Source organism: Carettochelys insculpta, chromosome 9 (genome assembly GCF_033958435.1).
Source record: "Carettochelys insculpta isolate YL-2023 chromosome 9, ASM3395843v1, whole genome shotgun sequence".
Classification (NCBI taxonomy): Eukaryota; Metazoa; Chordata; order Testudines; family Carettochelyidae; genus Carettochelys; species Carettochelys insculpta.
In genome coordinates this window covers 1,582,864-1,603,315 of record NC_134145.1, presented here as the reverse complement: position 1 = coordinate 1,603,315, position 20,452 = coordinate 1,582,864, and the positions used below count along the sequence as shown (strand labels likewise).

The following is a 20,452-nucleotide window of genomic DNA, read 5'->3' as shown; positions in this document are numbered from 1 at the left end:
GTTTGCATTGATTTTCTTCTGAAAAGCAGCTTTCTTTCATCATCAAATTCTGCTGGAGTCTCTGATATCAGTTGGTGGAGAGGATCAGTGACTGCCTGTTACACTGCTATCAACAGGACAACTGCAGAAGGCAAGAAGAACTCCATGTTCCACAACCAGATCTAGCTCAGACTGTACTGACAGGAACTACGCAAGCTGGCTCTCGCTAAACTGTGACCAAGGAGAAGCCAAAGCCTCACTACTGCTTGAGTCTCACTTTTTTTGAGGGAAAGGGGGGAAAATATTCATCCTAGCCTTGGCTTTGCACCTTCTTCTCCCCGCCCCTAACACCAAAGCCCTTAATTGTACCTGGAAGTCTGCTAGGCTGAAGTCTAGAAAGCTCATTTACTACATTAGAGTCTAATCAATTTCTCTCACAGGGCCGAGGATACGTGTTGCTCATTGATTTCTGAACAGTTCCCTGGATAATTATAATGTCTTCAACAAGCAGTCGAACCCTAGAGTTTGAATCCCCAGTGAAATTCAATTGAGATGTTGCTTGAGAACAGGAAAACAGAAACAAAATTTGGACACTGTGGCAGGGCTTTCACATCTGGCTGTTACGCTCAAGCCGTCTCTCCAAGCATGCACTGTAGACAGGAGATGGACAAGTGCCCTTAAGGAGGACGCAAGCAGCAAGGGCATCAGAGCTGTCTCGCTCATTTACACTTTTACCTGCTGATGCTGATTTAACCAGTTATGAAAAGCAAACTACCCAAAGGCGCTTTCCTCCTGCTGCTTGTTTAATGCCACTGAGAATAATTAACGAGCGTGAGATTTTCCTTCCACGCAAACATATCAAGATTAAACTAGGCTTATGGGGGAGAAAAGCTAAAGGTCACTGTGAAAATTCCTAAGCCGGAGGCTATTAGTTAATTAGTGCTCACTGGCATAGCCAGGTGAAACCTGAGTGCCAGGGGAAGCCCTAATGTAGGAGACAGACTGCTAATCACCCACGCTCCCAGTTAAAGGCTGTTTCATGCTAGCACAAGAGATGGAGAACCACAGAGGGTTTCCGCCAGAAGCACACGCGTTCAGTGGCACTATGATTTCAAGGAGAGAACATAGGAATGTCCTGGCAGCTCTGGCCATGGCAGCGCCTTTGGGTGCCAATACATTTCACAGGCTGCACTATCTTACTGCAAAGATCTTTCTAGTCAGGGGGCACCCATAAGAGCTCCACTCCTTTCTGCACTTTCAACCGAATCCTGTAGGCTTCCTGCCTGCCAGTCCTGTGTTGTAGTGCTACTGCTCACAGCTAAACAGCTGCTGTGTTTCACTCCAGAGGTGGCTGGACTTCAGCAACAGAGTAAACCATCCTGTTATACAGTTTAATTCTGCAAAGGGCTTTGAGATCCTGGGGGATGGAAAGACATGGCAGACCATGATTAAGAGCCCAAGCACATTTCCATCCATGGGAGCAGCTTTGTCTGTGCCAGAGTGTTGGAGAGAAGTCTGCAGCATGTAATGCATGCTCTTCTCTCTGACTTGTAAGTACAGGGCCTCCTTGTAACCATGCCAGTCTGGCCTTGAAACCTACAGGCCAGTCGTTTATTTGCTACTCAGCTTCTTGATTTTTCTGTATCCTTGTTCTGTCAAATTTGGAGACTGACGAAAATTTGAAGAGAAAGGAGAGTGTTGTCTTGCAGGTGCTAGGCCACAAAGTAGCAGCCACTTGCTCCTTGGCTATACCAACTTGTGAGGCGTCATCTCTAGTCTGTTCTATAGAAGTTTTTATACTGCGCTCATCGCCGTAGTACCTGAGCATCAGTTGAGCTCATGGTGAAGTGTGTGCCCCTGGCCTGGACCTGAGGCAGTATCATCATAAAACCACCCTCCTCATCAGACACCCCAACTGAGAGAGGAATCTGTGATCTGCCCAAAGGCAGGTCCATGCAAATTCCCCTCTAACAGGCCACAATACCTGGCCAGAGGAAACCGGCTCCCAAAGCTCATTTTCTTATCATAACAGGAGCCAGGCTGTCTAAGGTTTGTGGCTGGACCCAGATGCACAGCTGTACTTCCCAGCTGAAAGGGGAGAGAGCAGAATGATGGAGAAGGGAAGCCTTACTGGCTTTGCAGCCTTACCTGAACGGAGCTGTTTGATGCGCCCATTGCTCATTGCTGTATCCACAGGAAGGAAGTCCTTGAACCAAGAGATTTCAGGGTCAGGGTTGCCACTGGCAGCACATAGCATAGTGGCTGTGCGGGCCTTTTCCACCACCTTCAGCTGTGGGCCCATGTCAATGGTTGGAAAGCCAGACGGGAGGTGATCTTCTGTAAAAGGAGACAACACGCACCAGACTGATGAGTTACGGTTTGCACAGGGAGGGGATCAATTCCTGGTGACAGCAGTGCCCTGCTGGAGCATCTATGCTTTTGCAGCAGAACATCAGCCCAATTCCCCGACTGTGGCTACAGCCACACTATGGCTGACATCAGTAAAACATATGTTGCCCAGGTGTGATATTCTCCCCCACCGGCAACATAGCTTATATGGCCATAAACGCCAGCGTGCTCAGCACTGTGTCAGTGGGGAAGCTTCTCCTCCCAGCAGAGCTAACAACAAGGGCCCTACCATATTCACGGTCCCTTTTAGCCAATTTCATGGTCACTGGATTTTAAAAATGGTAAATTTCATGATTTTACCTATTTAAATCTGAAATGTTAGTGTTGTAATTGCAGGAGTCCTGACCCAAAAAGGAAATGTGGGGCGGGGGAAGGCCTGGGAAGGTCTCAACATTCTGGGGGGGTGGGGGGGGCGGTGTTGCTGTACTGCTACTCTTATTTCTGCCCTGCTGCAGGACACAGGTAGAGTGGCAGCTGCTGGCTGAAAGACAAGCTCTGAAGACAGAACCACCCTGGCCAGCAGCACAGGAGGTTGGCAGGGTAAGGTGCTGCAACCCTTACTCTGTGTGCAGCTGGTGCAGTGCTGCTTTCTGAGGTGGGCACCTAGCGCAGCTTTCTGAGCTGGGCACCTGATGGCCGCACACAGGAAGGATGAAATACTGCAACCCTCTCCCCCAAATAACCTTGTGTTCCCTCTTTTGAGCCAGGAGAATGCCACCTTTAAGACAGACACCCCCCGCCCGAAATCTCAATTGCAGAGGATAAAAGCACACCAAAGACCAGATTTCAAAGAGGTTGGGGTGGTGGGAGAAATCAGATTTCATGGTTTGTGTTGCGTTTTGCATGGCCATGAATTTGCTATGGCCCTCCTTACGCTGCTCACAGAGGTGGATTTTTTATGCCATTGTGAGACCTCTCTGCTGTCAGCATACAGCATCTTCACCAGACATGCTGCATTGGTGCAGGATAGATTAACATGGCCCGAGACACTTGTAAACCCCTCTAAGCACACCAGACTCTGTAACGAGCATTCATTGCAGCAGAAAGGGCTGCTGGTAAACTTACCCTGTTTGAATCAATCACCTTCGGATAGGTTCATGATTTTCACTGACATGCGAGCTCTAGCTATTGTCACTAATAAACTCTTAACAGCAGAAGTTTGTATGCAAGAAGACAAAGGTGTTCCAAACTCTACCTAGGCATGAAGCCAACCACTGGGGCCACAGACCATGGTATATTACAAACAAACAAACAATGCAAACTGTCATGAGAGTATAAGGAAACATTTTTCCTTTCTCCGAGGCACGAGTCTTCCCAACAGGACACATTACAAATCTCTCCCTGTCCCAGAAACAGGTGGTAAAAAGGTTCTTAGAAACAAACAAATGTAAACTGTACCGCTAACCCCAAAGAGCCAGGCCAGCTGTGCGCTGGGAACATCCCAATGCACTTCTTCGGCAGCTGAAAGCATCAGAACCGTGCAAGAGAGAGTAATGCACACCCTGGTGTGGTGAACTGCTGGGCGAGAGATGAAAGCATCACAATCCTGCACTGTTCGGAGCACAGCTATGCTACACTGCAAAGGCAACACTAATCCTCTGAGCTGCCCTCCCAGGTAGGTCCGGTGGAATGCGTTAGGCAGCCTGTGCTGAGAAACTGAGGACGCTCCAGAGCAGCCATTCAGCAAACAGTGCAGGACAGAGCCCACATACTCACTGCTGTGGCAGGATGCACCGTACTGCACTGCACTACTCCGGAGAGACAATAAGGACGGACGGACACACTTCCACGGAAAGAGACAGCCAGCTCCCAACAAGGCCTCTAAAGCACCACAACTTCAATCATTTCCCGCATCCCCCCGGCCTCTCAGTCGAGAGCAGAACTGAACCAAACCCTCTCCTTGCCGGAAATGGAGAAGTTACTCACCCTGTGCAGGAACAATGGTTCTTCTTGATGTGTCCCCTAGGGGTGCTCCACTCTGGGTGTCAGTGCATCCTTGCACCGGAGCTCAGAGATTCTCCTATACCTATGGTTTTCCATGCCGTGCATGCGTCATAGTGCCTCCTTCTGCACACGCGTGGCACGGCCCCTCCATTCCTTCTCTACCCCAGCAAATAGAACAGGACGCTCCAAGCCAGGGGAAGAAGGGAGGGAAGTGGAGCACCCACGGGGATGCACATCTTGGAGAGCCATCGTTATTGCATAAGGCGAGTACTTCACTCTTCTTCAAGTAGTGTCCCCATGGGTGACCCACTCTGGGTGACTCTAAAGCAGTAGTCACAGAATGGAGGTGGGTTTGGAGCCCAGTAACAATCACAGTCGATAGAACTGTTTGACCCACTTGACTGGAGGAAGCAATGGACGATGTCGCTAGAAGACCATGTCGCCATCTTGCATGTCTATAAGGGGTACGTGCTTGAGAAAGGCGGTGGTGGAAGACACAGCCTGGGTAGAATGAACGGGTGGAGATAGCACCCAGAAGGTCTGTCTGGCGAAGAGCGTAACAGACGTGAATACAGGTGGAGATCTGCTTGGACACTTGTTGAAAGGAAACAGGCCTTGGATCTGACACTGGTGAGGCCACATCTGGAGTATTGCGTCCAGTTCTGCGCCCACCCCAGGATAGAAAGGATGTGGGTGCACTGGAGCAGATCCAGCGGAGGGCAACACAAATGATTAGGGGCTGGAGCACATAGCCCATGAGGAAAGACTGAGGAGACACGTCCTTTGCACCACATGTTCCAACCCCCCGTCACTCTGTAGGCCAACAGCCGCTCCCTCTCTGAGCTGTACCTGAACCCAGGGCGGGAGCAGAGACAACATGAAAAGCTGACATCTGTCAGCTTCTGCAGCTCACTGGCCAGCTCCCACCCTGGCTCACCTTGTGGCTTTGCAGCAGAATAGGCCAGTTCCTGGCAGCTGGGGAGGTGAGGACGAGTCACACACCCCGCCCCTTTCTCCTGGACACTCTCCCCATGAATCCAGGATTGCCCAGGAGGAAGGGAAGAAAAAGGGGTTATTGCTCACAGCACACACAGGGAGCGGAAGGGTGACTGTCCAGGCAGCATACCCCGAATGGCGGTGGGGCTCAATCTCTGGTTGGAGGTCGGTTTCAAGTGGGGTGCCCCAAGGATCGGTTCTAGGGCCGGTATTATTCAACGTCTTTATTAATGACCTGGATGAGGGGATGGGTTGCACCCTCAGCAAAATTGCAGATAACACCAAGATATGGGGACAGGTAGATATGCTGGAGGGGAGGGATAGCATGCAGGGTAACCTAGACAAACTGGAGGACTGGGCCAAAAGAAATGTGATGAGGTTCAACAAGGAGAAGTGCAGAGTCCTGCACTTGGGATGGAAGAATCCCAAACACACACTGTTATAGGCTGGAACCAACTGGCTACGTAGCAGTGCAGCAGAAAAGGACCTTGGGATTACAGTAGATGAGAGGCTGGATATGAGTCAACAGTGTGCTCGTGTAGTCAAGAAGGCTAATGGCTTATTGGGATGCATTAGGAGAAGCATTTGCAGCACATCTAGAGAAGTTATTATTCCCCTGTACTAGGCACTGGTGAGGTCACAACTGGAGTATTTAATCCAGTTCTGGTGTCCCCAGTATAGAAAGGATGTGGATGCATTGGATTGGATTCAGCAAAGGGCAATGACAATGATTAAGGGGCTGGAGCACATGACCTATGAGGAGAGGCTCAGAGATATGGGATTATTTAGTTTGCAGAAGAGAAGAATGAGGGGTGATTTGACAGCACCCTTCAACTTCCTGAAGGGAGGCTCTAAAGAGGATGAAGAGAGACTGTTCTCAGTGGGGACTGATAGCAGAACAAGGATCAATGGTCTGAAGTTACAAAGGGAGAGGTGTAGGTTGGATATTAGGAAAAACTATTTTCCCAGAAGGGAAGCACTGGAATGTGTTGCCTAGAGAGGTGGTAGAACCTCGATCCCTTGAGGTTTTTAAGTCCTGGCTTGACATAGTCTTGGCTGGGATGATTTAGTGGGGTTTGATCCTGCTTCAGGCAGGGGGCTGGACTAGATGACCGCCTGAGGTCCCTGCCAGCCCTAGAATTCTATGGGTAGAAATGATGTCCCTAGCCTCTCTTTGTCTGAAGCTGGAAATGGGTGACAGGAGGGATCGCTCCTTGTACTGCCATCTGTCACCACCCAATATGCTGTCAGCCTTTTTGGCTAAAGGGCACACTGTTGACTCATATCCAGCCTCTCATCCACTGTAATCCTCAGGCCCTTTTCTGCTGCACTGCTACTTAGCCAGTTGGTCTCCGGCGTGTGACAATGTTTGGAATTCTTCTGGCTAATACCATTTATGGACCTATCCTCTAATCCCCAGGAAATTATCTAGCTCTTTTGTGAACCCTGTTGAAGTTCCAGTCTTCACAACATCCTCTCACAATGAGTTCCACAGGTTGACTGTGCATTGTGTAAAGAAATACTTCCTTTTGTTTGCTTTAAACCTGCTACTTATTATTTCCATTTGGTAACCCCCAGCTCTTATGTTATGGGAACAAATATAAGAAAGGTAGCCATGTTAGTCTGTACCTTCAAAAACAACAAGATGCTCACGCATCTGATGAAGTGGGTCTTTGCCCATGAAAGTTTACACTCCAAAATATCTGTTAGTCTATAAGGTGCCACAGGACTTCTTGTTTGGGGAACAAATATAGAACACCACTGGCCATCACATATGGTCCCCAACTAAAGCCTCTCCAATGCATCATTAGTGATCTGCAACTCATCCTGGACAGTGATCCTTCACTCTCACAGACCTGGGGAGTCAGGCCTGTCCTCGCCTACAGACAGCCTGCCAACCTTAAACAAAGTCTCACCAGCAACTATAGATCACAACACAGTAACTCTAAACCTGGAACCAATCCCTGCAACAAACCTTGCTGCCAACTCTGCTCACATATCTACACCAGTGATATCATCACAGGACCTAATATCAACCACACCATCAGGGGCTCTTTCACCTGCACATCTACTAATATAATATATGCCATCATGTGCCAGCAATGCCCCACTGCAATTTACATTGGCCAAACTGGACAGTGTCTACGTAAAAGAATAAATTGACATAAATCAGACATCAGGAACGGTTACATACAAAAACCTGTAGGAAAACACTTCAATCTCCCTGGACACTCAGTAACAGATTTAAAAGTAGCAGTCCTACAACAAAAAAATTTCAAAAATAAAATGGAAAGAGAAATTTCTGAGCTGCAATTCATTTGCAAATTTGACTCCATCAACCAAGGATTGAACAGAGACTGGGAGTGGCTGGACCATTACAAAAGCAGTTTTTCTGATCCACATTAGCATCTGACAATGGGCCACATCCTCCCTGATGAAATGACTTGTTTTCTCCTCTCTTGATGTTCACTACTCCACATTAACCGCTGATAATGGGCCACTTCCACCCGCACTGAATAGACCTTGTCAGCTGTGGCCCTCCCCTTTACTGAGACCCCCTCTTTAAATCCTCCTCTGAAACCCCTCCATTCATGCATCTGATGAAGTGGGTCTTTGCACATGAAAGCTTATGCTCCAAAATATCTGTTAGTCTATAAGGCGCCACAGGACTTCCTGTTGTTTTTGAAGATACAGACTAACATGGCTACCTCTCTGATATATATAACTTCCATTATTTACTTTCTCAACATCAATCACGTTTTCTATCATATCCCCACTTAGTCTCCTCTTTCCTAAAACGAGACATTCCACCCTTTTTAATCTCTATTACTACATCAGCCATTCCAAACCCCTACTCATTTTCGTTGCCCTTTTCTGAACTTTTTCCCATGCCAAGATATATTTTTTGAGACGAGGTGACCACATCTACATGCAGTATCCAAGATGTGGTCATACCGTGGATTTATGTAGAAGCAATAAGATATTCTCTGTCTTAGTCTCAATCCTTTTTAAAATGATCACTACCATTGTTTGCTTTTTTGACTGCTGCTGCACACTGAATGGATGTTTTCAGAGAACTATCCACACTGAGTCCAAGATATCTCTCTTGAGCAGTAACAGTTAATTTAGTCCCCATCATTTTGTACATATATTTAGGATTATGTTTTCCAATATGCATTACTTTGCATTTATCAACATTTAAATTCACCTACCATTTTGTTGATCAATCACCTAGTTTTGTGGGATCTTTCTGAAGCTCTTCACAGTATGCTTTGCATTTAACTATCTTGAACAGTTTAGTATCACCTGAATATTTTGCCACCTTACTATTTATCCCTTTCTCCAAATCATTTACGAATAAGTTGAATAGGACAAGCCCCAGTATGGACCCCTGGGGCCACCCTAGTTACCCTTCTCCATTCTGAAAACTGACCATTTGTTTCTACCCTTGGTTTCCTTTCTTTTGAGCAGCTATCAATCCCTCTTATCCCATGACAGCTTACTTGACTTCAGAGCCTTTGGTGAGAGACCTTGTGAAAGGCTTTCTGGACATCTAAGCACAGTAAAAGCCAAGTTCTCCAGAAACAGGATAACCGGAAACCTCAATTAACTGGCACCTGCTCTGGTGGAGCGGAGCTGGAAGCTGTGGGACTGGGGCAACAGCCTGCCTCACTGTGGCATACAGCCATGGGTCCCCAGTTGGGACTGTGGGGCCCTCTCTCCAGCCAGGCCAGCCCCAGTGGAGCCAGGGTCGGGGCCAGCTGCCCAGCCAGGGCCAATGGCTCCAGGACTGGCTGGCTGGCAGCAGTGGCAGTAGGGCCGGTGGAGTGAGGCCAGTGGCCCTGCTCCAAAACCCACCACTTTTGATTATCTGGCACCGCTAGTTCCCTGTGGGTGCCGGATAATACACCACATCCAATATAGCTGACTGTAGGCTATATCCACTGGATCCCCTTGTGCACACGCTTCTTGAACCCTGCAAAGAATTCTCTATATTGGTGAGGCATGGGAGAAGCACTAACAATGAGATACTTGGGCTGTCTTTGATTTTAAAATTCCACATTTGTAGCACACACTAGGACCATTTGGTGACTAATCTTAAACATCCTTTCCTAAGATCTCAGGAGAATCCCCAAGACATTTCCAGCTTGTTTGTACACCAGGATGCTACAGCACAAGGCAACATCTGCTGTAAACAAAACAAAACACTAGAATGCTGCTCCTGTGTTTGGATGCGAAGGCCAGACAGGGTGCTCTAAAGGGAAAAGCTGCTGCAGCTTATTAAGAGCATAATCCATATTTTGTCTCACAGCCTGGCCTCCCCAGAAAGATCCCCTGCACCAGCAGACATAAGAGGGCTTTCTGAAAGGTACCACTGAAAACTAGTTCCTTTTTTTTAAGTCACTCTCCATTGATTTTCAAAGACAAAAGGCAAACAGAGTTTAAATGGAAAGACCACAGAGACAGCATTCAATAACAGGCAACCATGGCATTGACACAATCACAACACATACGCCTCCTTAGCTCACAGGAGCTACATCACAGTATACTGTGACATAGACTAAGCTGCGAAGGGAGGTACACAAGCAGGAGTAAACAATTCAATTCCCTGGGCACACAGCCAGGTGTCCTCAAAGCCAGCACCTTGCTATCTGCGATGCGAAAGCAGATGTTCAGTGTAGGAAAGCTGAAACCCCAATGTGCTTTAACTTAATACCACACTGAATACTGACAGTCTTTGCTGGCCTGCCAAGCGTCTCATGCAGAATACACTATGCCAAATATCTGTACTTGACTGGATCCATAGAATCACAGAATTCTAGGGCTCGAAGGGACCTCAGGAGGTCATCTAGTCCAGCCTCCTGCTTCAAGCAGGATCAACCCCATCTAAATCATCCCAGCCAGGACTACATCAAGCCAAGACTTAAAAACCTCTAGGGATGGAGATTCCACCACCTCTCTTGGGCTGTGTCTGCGCTACCTCACGACTTCAAAGGGAGGATGGTAAGTGGGGTGTTAGGAGTTTGTTAATGAAGTGCTGCACTGCATATGCAGCACTTCATTAAGCAAATCCCCCCACCCCTCCCACAGCAACTTCGAAGTTTTAAACTTTGAAGTGCCGGCTCGTGTCTAGCCGCGGCTCACCCGCCGGTACTCCAACATGCCAGGGGCACTTCGAAGTACCAGCGGCTGAGCTGCGGCTAGATGTGAGCCAGCACTTCGAAGTTTAAAAATTTGAAGTTGACACCGGGGGGGTGGGGGCGAGAGATTTACTTAATGAAGTGCTGCATATGCAGTGCGGCACTTCATTAATAAACTCCCAACACCCCACTTACCATCCTCCCCTTGAAGTAGGGAGCTAGTGTAGACAAGCCCTTGGTAACGCATTCCCTCCTGGTGAAGTAGCTTTTCCTAATCTCCAACCTACATCTCTCCCTCTGTAACTTCAGACCATTGCTCCTTGTTCTGCCATCTGTCACCACTGAGAACAGTCTCTCTCCATCCTCTTTAGAGCTCCTTTCAAGAAGTTGAAAGCTGCTATCAAATCCTCCCTCACTCTTCTCTTCTGCAAACTAAATAAGCCCAAATTTCTCAGCCTCTCCTGATAGGTCATGTGTGCCAGCCCCCTAATCATTTTCATTGCCTTCTACTGAACCCTCTCCAATGAGTCCACATCCTTTCTATACTGGGGGACTGGAACTGGATGCAATACTCCAGATATGGCTGCACCAGCATTGAGTACAGGGGAATAACTCCTCTAGATCTGCAGGAAATGCTTCTCCTAATGCACCCCAATAAGCCATTAGCCTTCTTGCCTACAACAGCACACTGTTGACTCATATCCAGCCTCTCATCCACATTATGTAATTCCCAGGACCTTTTTTGCTGCACTGCTACTTAGCTAATCGGTCCCCAGCCTGTAACAGTGCTTGGGATTCTTCCATCCCAAGTGTAAGACTCTGCACTTTTCCTGTTGAACCTCTTTTTTTGGCCCAATCCTCTAATGTGTCTAGGTCACTTTGGACCCTATCTTCCAACTCATATACCTGACCCCCTATCTCAGTATCATCTGCAAATTTGCTGAGGGTGCAATCCATCTCCTCATCCAGGTCATTTTTAAAGATGTTGAACAGTACTGGCCCTAGAACTTAATCTTGAAACCAGCAAGAAATTGAGCCATTGACCACTATGCATTGGGCCTATCCATCAAGCCAGTTTTCTATCCATCTTACAGTCCATGTATCCTGTCCATACTTCCTTAACTTATGGGAAAGAATGTTGTAGGAGACTGTCAAAAGTTTTGCTAAAGTCAAGGTATATCACATCCATTGACCTCCCATGTCCACAGAGCCACTTACCTCATCACAGAAGCTAATCAGATTGGTCAGGCACAACTTGCCCTTGATGAATCCATGTTGATTACTCTTAATCACTTTCCCCTCTTCCAAATGATCCAAAATGTATTCCTGGAGGATTCGCTCCATGATTTTTCCAGGGACTGAGGTGAGGCTGATTGGTCTATATGTCTCTGGATTGTCCTCCTTTCCTTTTTCAAAGATGAGGACTTCATTTGCCTTTTTCCAATCATCCAGGACCTCTTCCGATCGCCACAAGTTTTCTAAGATAACAGCCAAAGGCTCTGCCATGACACCTGCCAATTCCCACAGTACCCTTGGGTGTATTAAATCTGAACCCATTGATTTGTGTGCATCTAGCTTTTCTAAATAGTTCTTAACTCGTTCCTTCTGCAACGAGGGCTGCCTACCTCCTTCTCATACTGCATTGCCCAGTACCGTAGTTGGTGAGCTGCCTCGTCCATGAAGACTGAGACAAAAAAAAACATTGAGTACCTCAGCCTTTCCCACATGGCCTGTCAACAGGTTACCTCCCCCATCCAATAACAGCCCCACACACTCCCTGGTAACCCTCTTATTGTTAGTACACTTGTACAAGCCCTTCTTGTTACCCTTCACATTCCTTGCTAGCTGCAGTTCCAATTGTGCTTTCGCTTTCCAGATTACCCCCCAGCATTCTGCAGCCGTACATTTATACTTCTCCTTAGTCATCTGTCCAAGTTCTCACTTCTTATACACATCCTTTTTGAGTTTAAGCTCACCAGTGATTTCCCTTTTAAGCCAAGCTGGTTGCCTACCATATTTGTTTTTCCTTATTGAGCATTGGGATGGTTTGTTCCTGTGCCTTCCATAAGACCTCTTTAAAATACTGACAGTTCTTCTGAACTTCTTTCCCCTTCATATTAGCTTCCCAGGGGATCCTGCCCATCAGTTCTCTCAGGGTGTCAAAGTCTGCTCTTCTGAATTCAAGGATCTATATTTTACTGCTCATCTTTCTTCCTTTTGTCAGGGTCTTGAAATCTACCATCTCTTGGTCACTTGCAGCCCAGGTTGCCACCAACTTCTATTTCTCCTACTAGTTCTTACCTTTTTGTGAGGAGCAGGTCAACCTGCGTATGGCCCCTGGTCGGTTGCTTCAGGACTTGTACCAGGAAGTTATCCCTAACATTCTCCAAACACTTCCTGGATTGTCTGTGTGCTGATGTATTGGTTTCCCAACAAATGTCTGGGTGATTAAAGTCTCTCATGAGAACCAGGGTCTGTGATCTGGCAGCTTCTCTTCGTTGTCTGAAGAAATCCTCGTCTATCTCATCTATCTGATCTTGTGGCATATAGCAGACACCAAACACAACATTGAATCTGTTGCTTCCGCTTCTAATCTTAACCCAAAGACACTCAACTGTCTTTTCTCCCTCCATATACTGGAGCTCTGAGCAATCATATTGCTTGCTCACTCACATAAATTGCAACTCTTCCTCCTTTTCTTCCCTGCCTGTCCTTCCTGACCAGTTTATACCCCTCCATGACAGTGCTTCAAAGTTATGTGAGTCATCCCACCAAGTCTCCGTTATTCCAATCACCTCATACCTCTTTGACTGTGCCAGGGCCTCTAATTCCTCCCAGGCTTCTTTCATTCATGTGCAAACACCTAAGATAATAAGCTGATTGGCCTAGTTCCTTCTTTTGAATGAGTGGTCCTCCTTTGTTGTACCTTCTTCCTTCCCCACTTACCTCAGGGCTTGTGTCACTGTCCCCTGGCGAACCTAGTTTAAAGCCCTCCTCACTAGGTTTGCAAGCCTGCCCACAAAAAAGCTCTTTCGTCTCTTTGTTAGGTAGATCCTGTCACTTCCTAGCCATTTTTGTTCCCAAAACAGAATCCCATGGTTGAAACAAAAGCCTTCTCTCCAATACCACCCACGCAACCACGCACTTACTTCCATGATTTGACAATCTCTACCTGGACTCCTTCCTTCAACAGGGAGGATGGATGAGAATACCACTTGTGCGCCATATTCCTTGATCTTCCTTCCCAGAGTTACATAATCTGCAGTGATCTGTTCAAGGTCGTTCTTTGCTGTGTCATTAGTTCCTACATGGAGAAGTAGGAAGGAGTAATAATCTGCAGGTTTGATAATTTCTGGAAGTTTCTCTGCCACATCCTGGATTCTTGCTCCTGGTAAGCAGTAAACTTCCCGAGATTCCAGGTCTGGACGGCAGATGGATGACTCAGTCCCTCTTAGGAGGAAGTCCCTGACCACCACCACCCGTCGTCTTCTCTTGGGGTTGGTGGTCGTAGAACTGCCACCCCTAGGACTATGCATCCCAGGCCTTCCAGCCACTGGGGTGGTCTTCTGACCCCTTCTTTGAAAGGTCTCTGCCACAGCATTCTCCACTACATCACCCGTGCAGAGAGCTCGAAAGCGGTTGCCAGCCTCTACAGGAATTGGAGATAACTGAATTGATTTTCCTCTCCTGGACGTTACATGCCTCCAGTTTTCCTCCTCGGTTTCTACTACTCTCATCGGTTGCTCAGCCTGCTGTGCCTGCAGTACTAAATGATGCCTTCTATCGAGGAAGTCTTCACCTTCACTGATGGACTGGAGGGTTGATATTCACGCCTCAAGTCCCCTAACCCTTTCTTCCATGGCGACCAGCTTGTACCTGGTACCTACAAAATCCCTTCTATCTTTTGGGAGGAGAACAAACATAGCACATGGGGTGCAGGTCACAACAGCTGACTTGTCACTAACCATTTTTTCCTTTCTTCAGAGAATTCGCTCAGAAGATATTAGTGCTGACTTCAAGGGCAGAAGAGAAACAAAATATATAAAAAAGAAACCAAATAATAATATGGGCTCCCCCCCGCAGGCCAACTCCCAGGCAAACTCCCCTGTTAGCAGCCCTCTGTTTGCAGCTCCCAGTTGGTCACACTCCTGCCGGTCACTAGCCTCTGGCTTGTGAAGCCTTCTCTCCTTTGGTCTCTCCTACTCCTAGTAAGTCACAGGGACACACATACACACACTGCCACAGTAACTGGAATCCAAATTCAAGCAGACAATTCAGCCTAACAAACCGAAATTCAGATTCAGAAATTCAAATTCACACAGACTATCAGCCTAGCAGACTGAAATTCAAATTCAAACAACCAGTCTAGCAATCAAACTTACCAACAAGTAACTGGGATCAATCAGTAACTAAAATTCAAATTTAAACAACCAAACAGCCCAGGAAACAAACACACCCAATAGCTATCATCTGGTTCAGTGGGGTTCACCTTCTCTCCCAAGCAAACTCCCCCGTTAGCAGCCCTCTGTTCCAAAGTATGCACAAAGCTCTAGCACTAAACTATCACCAGATGAAACACAAGGGAATCTCCTGCACAAATTCTTGTTACCCGCAACAATCCCTACCCCCAGGTCCATGGGGCAGAGGAATTGTCCACATGAGTTCACTGTTCACTCTGGTCGCCAGGGTCAGATCTATATGCGAGGCACTAGCCTGGTACATGACTAAAGCAAGGATGAAGAAAGGATTTTGTGATGAAGCACCAACAGGAAAAGAGGTTTTGCTCCGCCCCTAATTTCCTGGGGCAGAAGAGAATGCAACAGGAATGCGAGGAGGTGCTATCGGAGAGAAGAAAATGCAAGGGCCTCTCTCACTAGACATTTAAAACTAATTGTTTTGGGATCCAAAGAGACTCACAGCATTGCACTGATTCCTCCTCCCCCAGCCAGCCATCCAAGATCCAGGTAACAGGTTCTGCCAGTTTTCCAGAATGCTGGACTTTCCAATGCCCACAGAAAGACACCAGGGCACCCTCCATGCATGCCACCCCCTCCCCCAGGGCCTTGGAAGAAAGGGTACTGGGGAATTCCCCAGGGCTGGGAGTTCCACAGTCTGCTCACGCTCCCATGCCGTGTGCACCCCTGGAGACAGACAAGGCTTCTGGAGCATTTACAGAACCAGCATCACCAACAAGGTGACGAATCCAAGCCTACACAGGATGAAACTGCTCCCTTGGCAATCAGATGCAGAGGTAGTCTTGTGTGCATATGTTCAGGAGTATCTTTAGGGAGCCAAAACCCTGAATCCCGGAGCTGATCAGTAAAACGCCAAGGTGCATTTCAGGAGAGGCCTCTACTGGAGGCCCTCCAAGAGAACATGGTGCCCTCTGCACACTTCTGTTCATCACTGGGACTGAGTGCTCCCAAAGGGCCACATTGTACAGCCCCTGAATGCCAATGGCAGGGGCCAGCTTTTGCAGGAGCTGGGAGGGTCTTACAGCTTCAGGTGCACGTATCTGCCATGCAACAGCTGTGGATGGTGCTCAGGCTGCTACCTTTTCTCCAGAGCCAGTCAGATACCCTGCTGGGTGCACCCTCCCTTCCACTGAGAGGAGCTGCTGCTGGGGGGAAGCAGGGCTGCACAGCAGGCAGAGCACTAGCACTGAGGCACACTAACCAACACTCAGCAAGTACCTGCTGGGCTCACTCACCCTTGCTGACTTTACCACGGCGCAAGCAGGGCTTTCCAATCCCCTGCTCAAACCTCCACCAGCGGGGATGGGAGCTCACAGCCATGCCCACCTTGCCCTGCTGTAGTGACCCTCTAACCCAGGCTTAATTACTTACCAACACACAGGCACACACCCCACCGTGGCTGCAGGCTTTTCAATTCTCACGATCTGCACTGATCATGCTCAGGGCTTGTCTACACGTGCAGTTACTCCAGAACAGCTGTTGCTCTTTAAATTCACACCTTACTTTAATCTGGATTAATTTCACGTGTGGACAAGCCCAGCCTTCCTTCCCTTGAGAGTCACGTATGTTAAAGCCGAGCAGGTGGGAGCTCTGGGGCGAGTTGCAGCCAGGCTGATAGAACATGTCAGGGCCACGGCAAGACATGCCCTGCACCACAGCCCTCCTCTGCATACGCTCACCAACTAAAGCACTGCTGAACTCACCCTCCAGCTGGAAGAGTAACAGCAGGATGAAGGGGGAGACTCAAAGCCAGACGTTCCCACGCAAGAAGTGAACTTCACGTAGCACAGGAGCAGCTGAGCTCTCGCTGGCAGCAGGAATTCCCACCCTGTGAGGGAACGGCAGTGTCCAGCTTGCACCAGACAGTGCCCCATGGACGGCTGCAGACTGGCTTTGGGCAGCTCCCCTTCCAAAACATTGCCTCTGCTGACCCTGTCGTTCCCCATATAATAATATACCATGTTCCCTCTTTCGGCAGGAAATGCTTCTTCTCCCCAAGCCAGAGCAAGGGTGAGGGCTCTTGCCCCTCGTCCCACCCACCATTCAAAGCAACTGTTCTGTGCCTTTCCTCCCAGCATCTGCCATCACTATGCTCATTCACCAGCTTGGGTGGCAATGATTTTTCTGAAGGACACTGACACTGCACACATGGTCCCTCTCTCCCATTTTCTGCACTGCTCCCAGCACCAGCTGGAGGAAGGCAGGGGATGCACAGTCAATCCCGAACCTCGGACTTACGGGACCACAGGGCTCAGCTCTGAAGTGCAGCTATCAGCACAACAGGCACCTACACAGAGGACAGCTGGAGTCCCTGGTGAGCACAGCACTTGCAGCAGAACCCCAAGGAGTCAGCCTCACAGCTCTCCGGAGTCAGTGTTATCTGTCCAGGAGAGCTGGCACTGTGGATCCTGCTCTCTCGCTGGTTGAGACATATGTGCCTAAGACTAAAGGACATTACTGGGAAATGGTAGCCCTTAGCTGTGGGGGTGTCTGCTAGTGAGAAGGCAGTGTGCACCTTTTATTGCCAGGACCTGGCCCCCAAAAGACACCCATTGTAAAGCCACGCGTCTGTGTTGAATGTCATCACAAACAGGCACTAATAAACCCTTTACTCCACCACAGTCAGGAGTTTGGTTGTGTCAGTGCATTACCCAGAAAGACGGGCTTAGACAAAACGATAGCAAAACCTGTAAACATTTTTCTGGATACTATTCGTCATATCCCTCAGCCTGTAAAGTCAGGCCCCCTCGTGCTGTAAGTCCGATCACTCGGGCTGCAGAGGGAGAGAAAAGTGACGCCCAATATATTTTGAAACTAACAAAAAATTGTCTGAAGTACCTTTTGTATATGTTCCATTGTAACTGTAAGGTTAAATCTCGCACAACCCATCCAAAGCTTTATACCACGGGAAAGGTGCAGTCTCAGCTCATTCCCAGCCCGTAAATCGGCTTCTGTGTTAAAAATATCCTTTCCCGCCACTGGTTTGTTAGAGTGCTCTCGCCTCAGTGTCTCTCAGTCCAGTGCAGCTCCCAGAGGCTTGGGAAAAGGGGTAACATCCCAAGCTGTTTTGTACGTTGCCATCTGGCAGCTGTCGGAAGCTGCTCAGAGGTCTGGAGAGCCAGACAGGTGTGGTGGAGATGGAATTACAGGCTCCGCTGCCTTTGACCACATGGGTCTGAGCGCCACTCAGAGGGCGGTATCTATACAGAACGCTATTTCGTGGTTCGATATGTCCATGCAGTGAAAGGGCTAGAGCTCTCTCCAAGTTCAAATCATTGAGTAAAGAGATCCCAAGAAGAGGCCTGTGCTATACTGGGAATATCAGAGAGCCACACAGAAGGGTATGTTAGGAGTGAAAACAGTCTGCTGATGAAGCCTTATGGCAGTTCTATACTTGATGGATGACCAGGATTACTTTAGATATTTCACAGGCCTACTAAGAGCCCTCAGAGACATTCAAATGCAGCAGCAAATGACAAATATCAGTGATCGTGAGATGGTCATTTATGAAGCCACAAGTGGCCAGCAAGATTAACTAATGGAAGAGGCAGGCTAACAAGACTCCCATGCGCAATCTACTCCAGTGCCTCTGCCTGTTGAACAAACAGCCTCCACTCCTACGGCTCACACCACACAGAGCTGCTGCTGCTCAATTAGCGAAAGACAATCAAAAGCAACAGAGCAATTTAGGAACCTGCTACAAGGGCATCACTTTGTGTGACAAGAAGATGCACTGAGGTGGCTTTGTTCAGGCTGAACAAACTCTACATAAAAAGCTTGTTATTAACTGCTCTGAGAAGACAGACTCTCTTTATGGGTTTGGTTTTCAGACAGTGTGATGCCCACGTCAACTTTCAGCAGAAAAAGGCACCTGAAAGCCAAGCTCTTGGAAAGCTCCCCGTGCTGGCATTAAACCAGCGTGGGGAGTGGCTCGGAGGGGATGCTTCTATGGGTGCGTTCTTCTCCAGTGCCAAGTCTCCTGCAGCTCAACGAATGCCCCCAGAGCACTGGTACCACCTTGCTACCTGCCCAAGGAAAAGGCGGTGCAGTGAAACCAATGCACTTCAAAGGCAACAAAGCCTTAATCCCTAGGTTGGCAAGTACAGACAGCATCATCCAGGTTACACAGTTACAGAACTCTCGTCATCAGTGGGGTCCACTGGCGACCCCGCCAACTCCCTGGGGCCTCACTCGGAAAACGACATGCTGAGGCTGCTGTTTAAAAACTCCATTTTCACCAGAAAACCCAACCCCAACCGAAGCCCTTGAGAGACCTTGCAGCAAGCTACATGAAACACCACACAACAGCTGGGTGTAAACAAAGCAGTTGGAACCACTTCAAAATAACACACAATGGCAGTAGCAAAACACACACAAAAGAAAGCCTGGAGTCATATGACACAAAGGAGGCGGAAACCTAAAGAAAATTGAAGGTGAGTCCTACACTGGGGCAAAGGGTGATGAAAACAGACACTTCGGCAGAGCGCTGCCTTAGCAGTGCTGTGGGTGTGATCTCCCTTGTTGAAAGGCTACAGTTCTGTGGAACAGACAGGCTGAAGTACAAAGTGCTTCTCCAAGCCTATGCCGAGGCTGTCTTGCAAGCTGAGAGTGTTTTCCTATCATCCTCCACAGAAGTTGCCAAATCTCACCTCAAGCAGTCATCCAAGGTGGTAAACTACTCAACCAGCACTGATTTCCTTCAATCTGCACCAGAGCTGAGCACCCAACACAGGAAGAGCGCTCTCACTCCTGTGCTGAAAAGATCACACACATTCATGGAAGCCTCTCAAACAGCCTGGATTCACTCAGCCTCCACACACCAGCATTCCCAAAGTACATTGCACACACTTGTCAAAGGGAGCCTTGATGGAAGACTTGTGAATCCAGCTCAGACCCCTCCTGACTCGTGAAAGAACCATGAGCAACTGGTGCCATTCCTGATCAGCTGAGCCAGGATAAGAGTCTTCACTTCTTTCTTCAACCATACAGCAGCGCAACTGACACTAAAGAAAACCATGGTGGAGACACCTGTTCTAGCCAGCTTTTGCCCAGTTGTCAAACCCCCGTTCCCGAGCAAGTTCACAGAGAACTAGACCCAGCACGATCTGGACTCAGGCCAGGGCATGAGGTGGCATCTTCCTTGTGTCAAAGAGGACAGACATTCATTCTCAACCTCTTGGACTTCTTTGCAGCATTTGGCACTGCTGACCTAGGAGATCCTGATGTCTCATCTGAGAGAGGTGGAAGGGAACTAGAGTAACACACTGATGTGAGTGACACACTCAATAAGCAGTAATGGAAAATTGCCTCCAGCACGAGGCCTTTCGCTTCTTGGGTCCCACAGGCATCAGTTCTGTCTCCAGGCCCATTCAATGCTGATATGCAGCCACAAGGAGACTTGGTCAGATGATCTGGATTCAAGTGCTGGCAGCATGCCGGTGTCATGCAGCATGACCTAGCCTTCATCACTTATGGCCACGCCACTATCTCCACAACAGACCGGTACCA

At 48.3% G+C, this 20,452-nt stretch overlaps 1 protein-coding gene across 9 annotated transcripts in view; it reads right to left on the bottom strand.

The window, feature by feature from the left end:
* PTPRF (protein tyrosine phosphatase receptor type F) overlaps positions 1-20,452 on the bottom strand; it is a 730,253-nt gene that overhangs the window by 140,918 nt on the left and 568,883 nt on the right. For all 9 annotated transcript variants that reach the window (XM_075003555.1, XM_075003557.1, XM_075003558.1 and 6 more), the window contains one exon: positions 2,128-2,316. In XM_075003555.1, the coding sequence (XP_074859656.1) occupies positions 2,128-2,316 (189 nt within the window). The remainder of the gene's footprint in view (positions 1-2,127; positions 2,317-20,452) is intronic.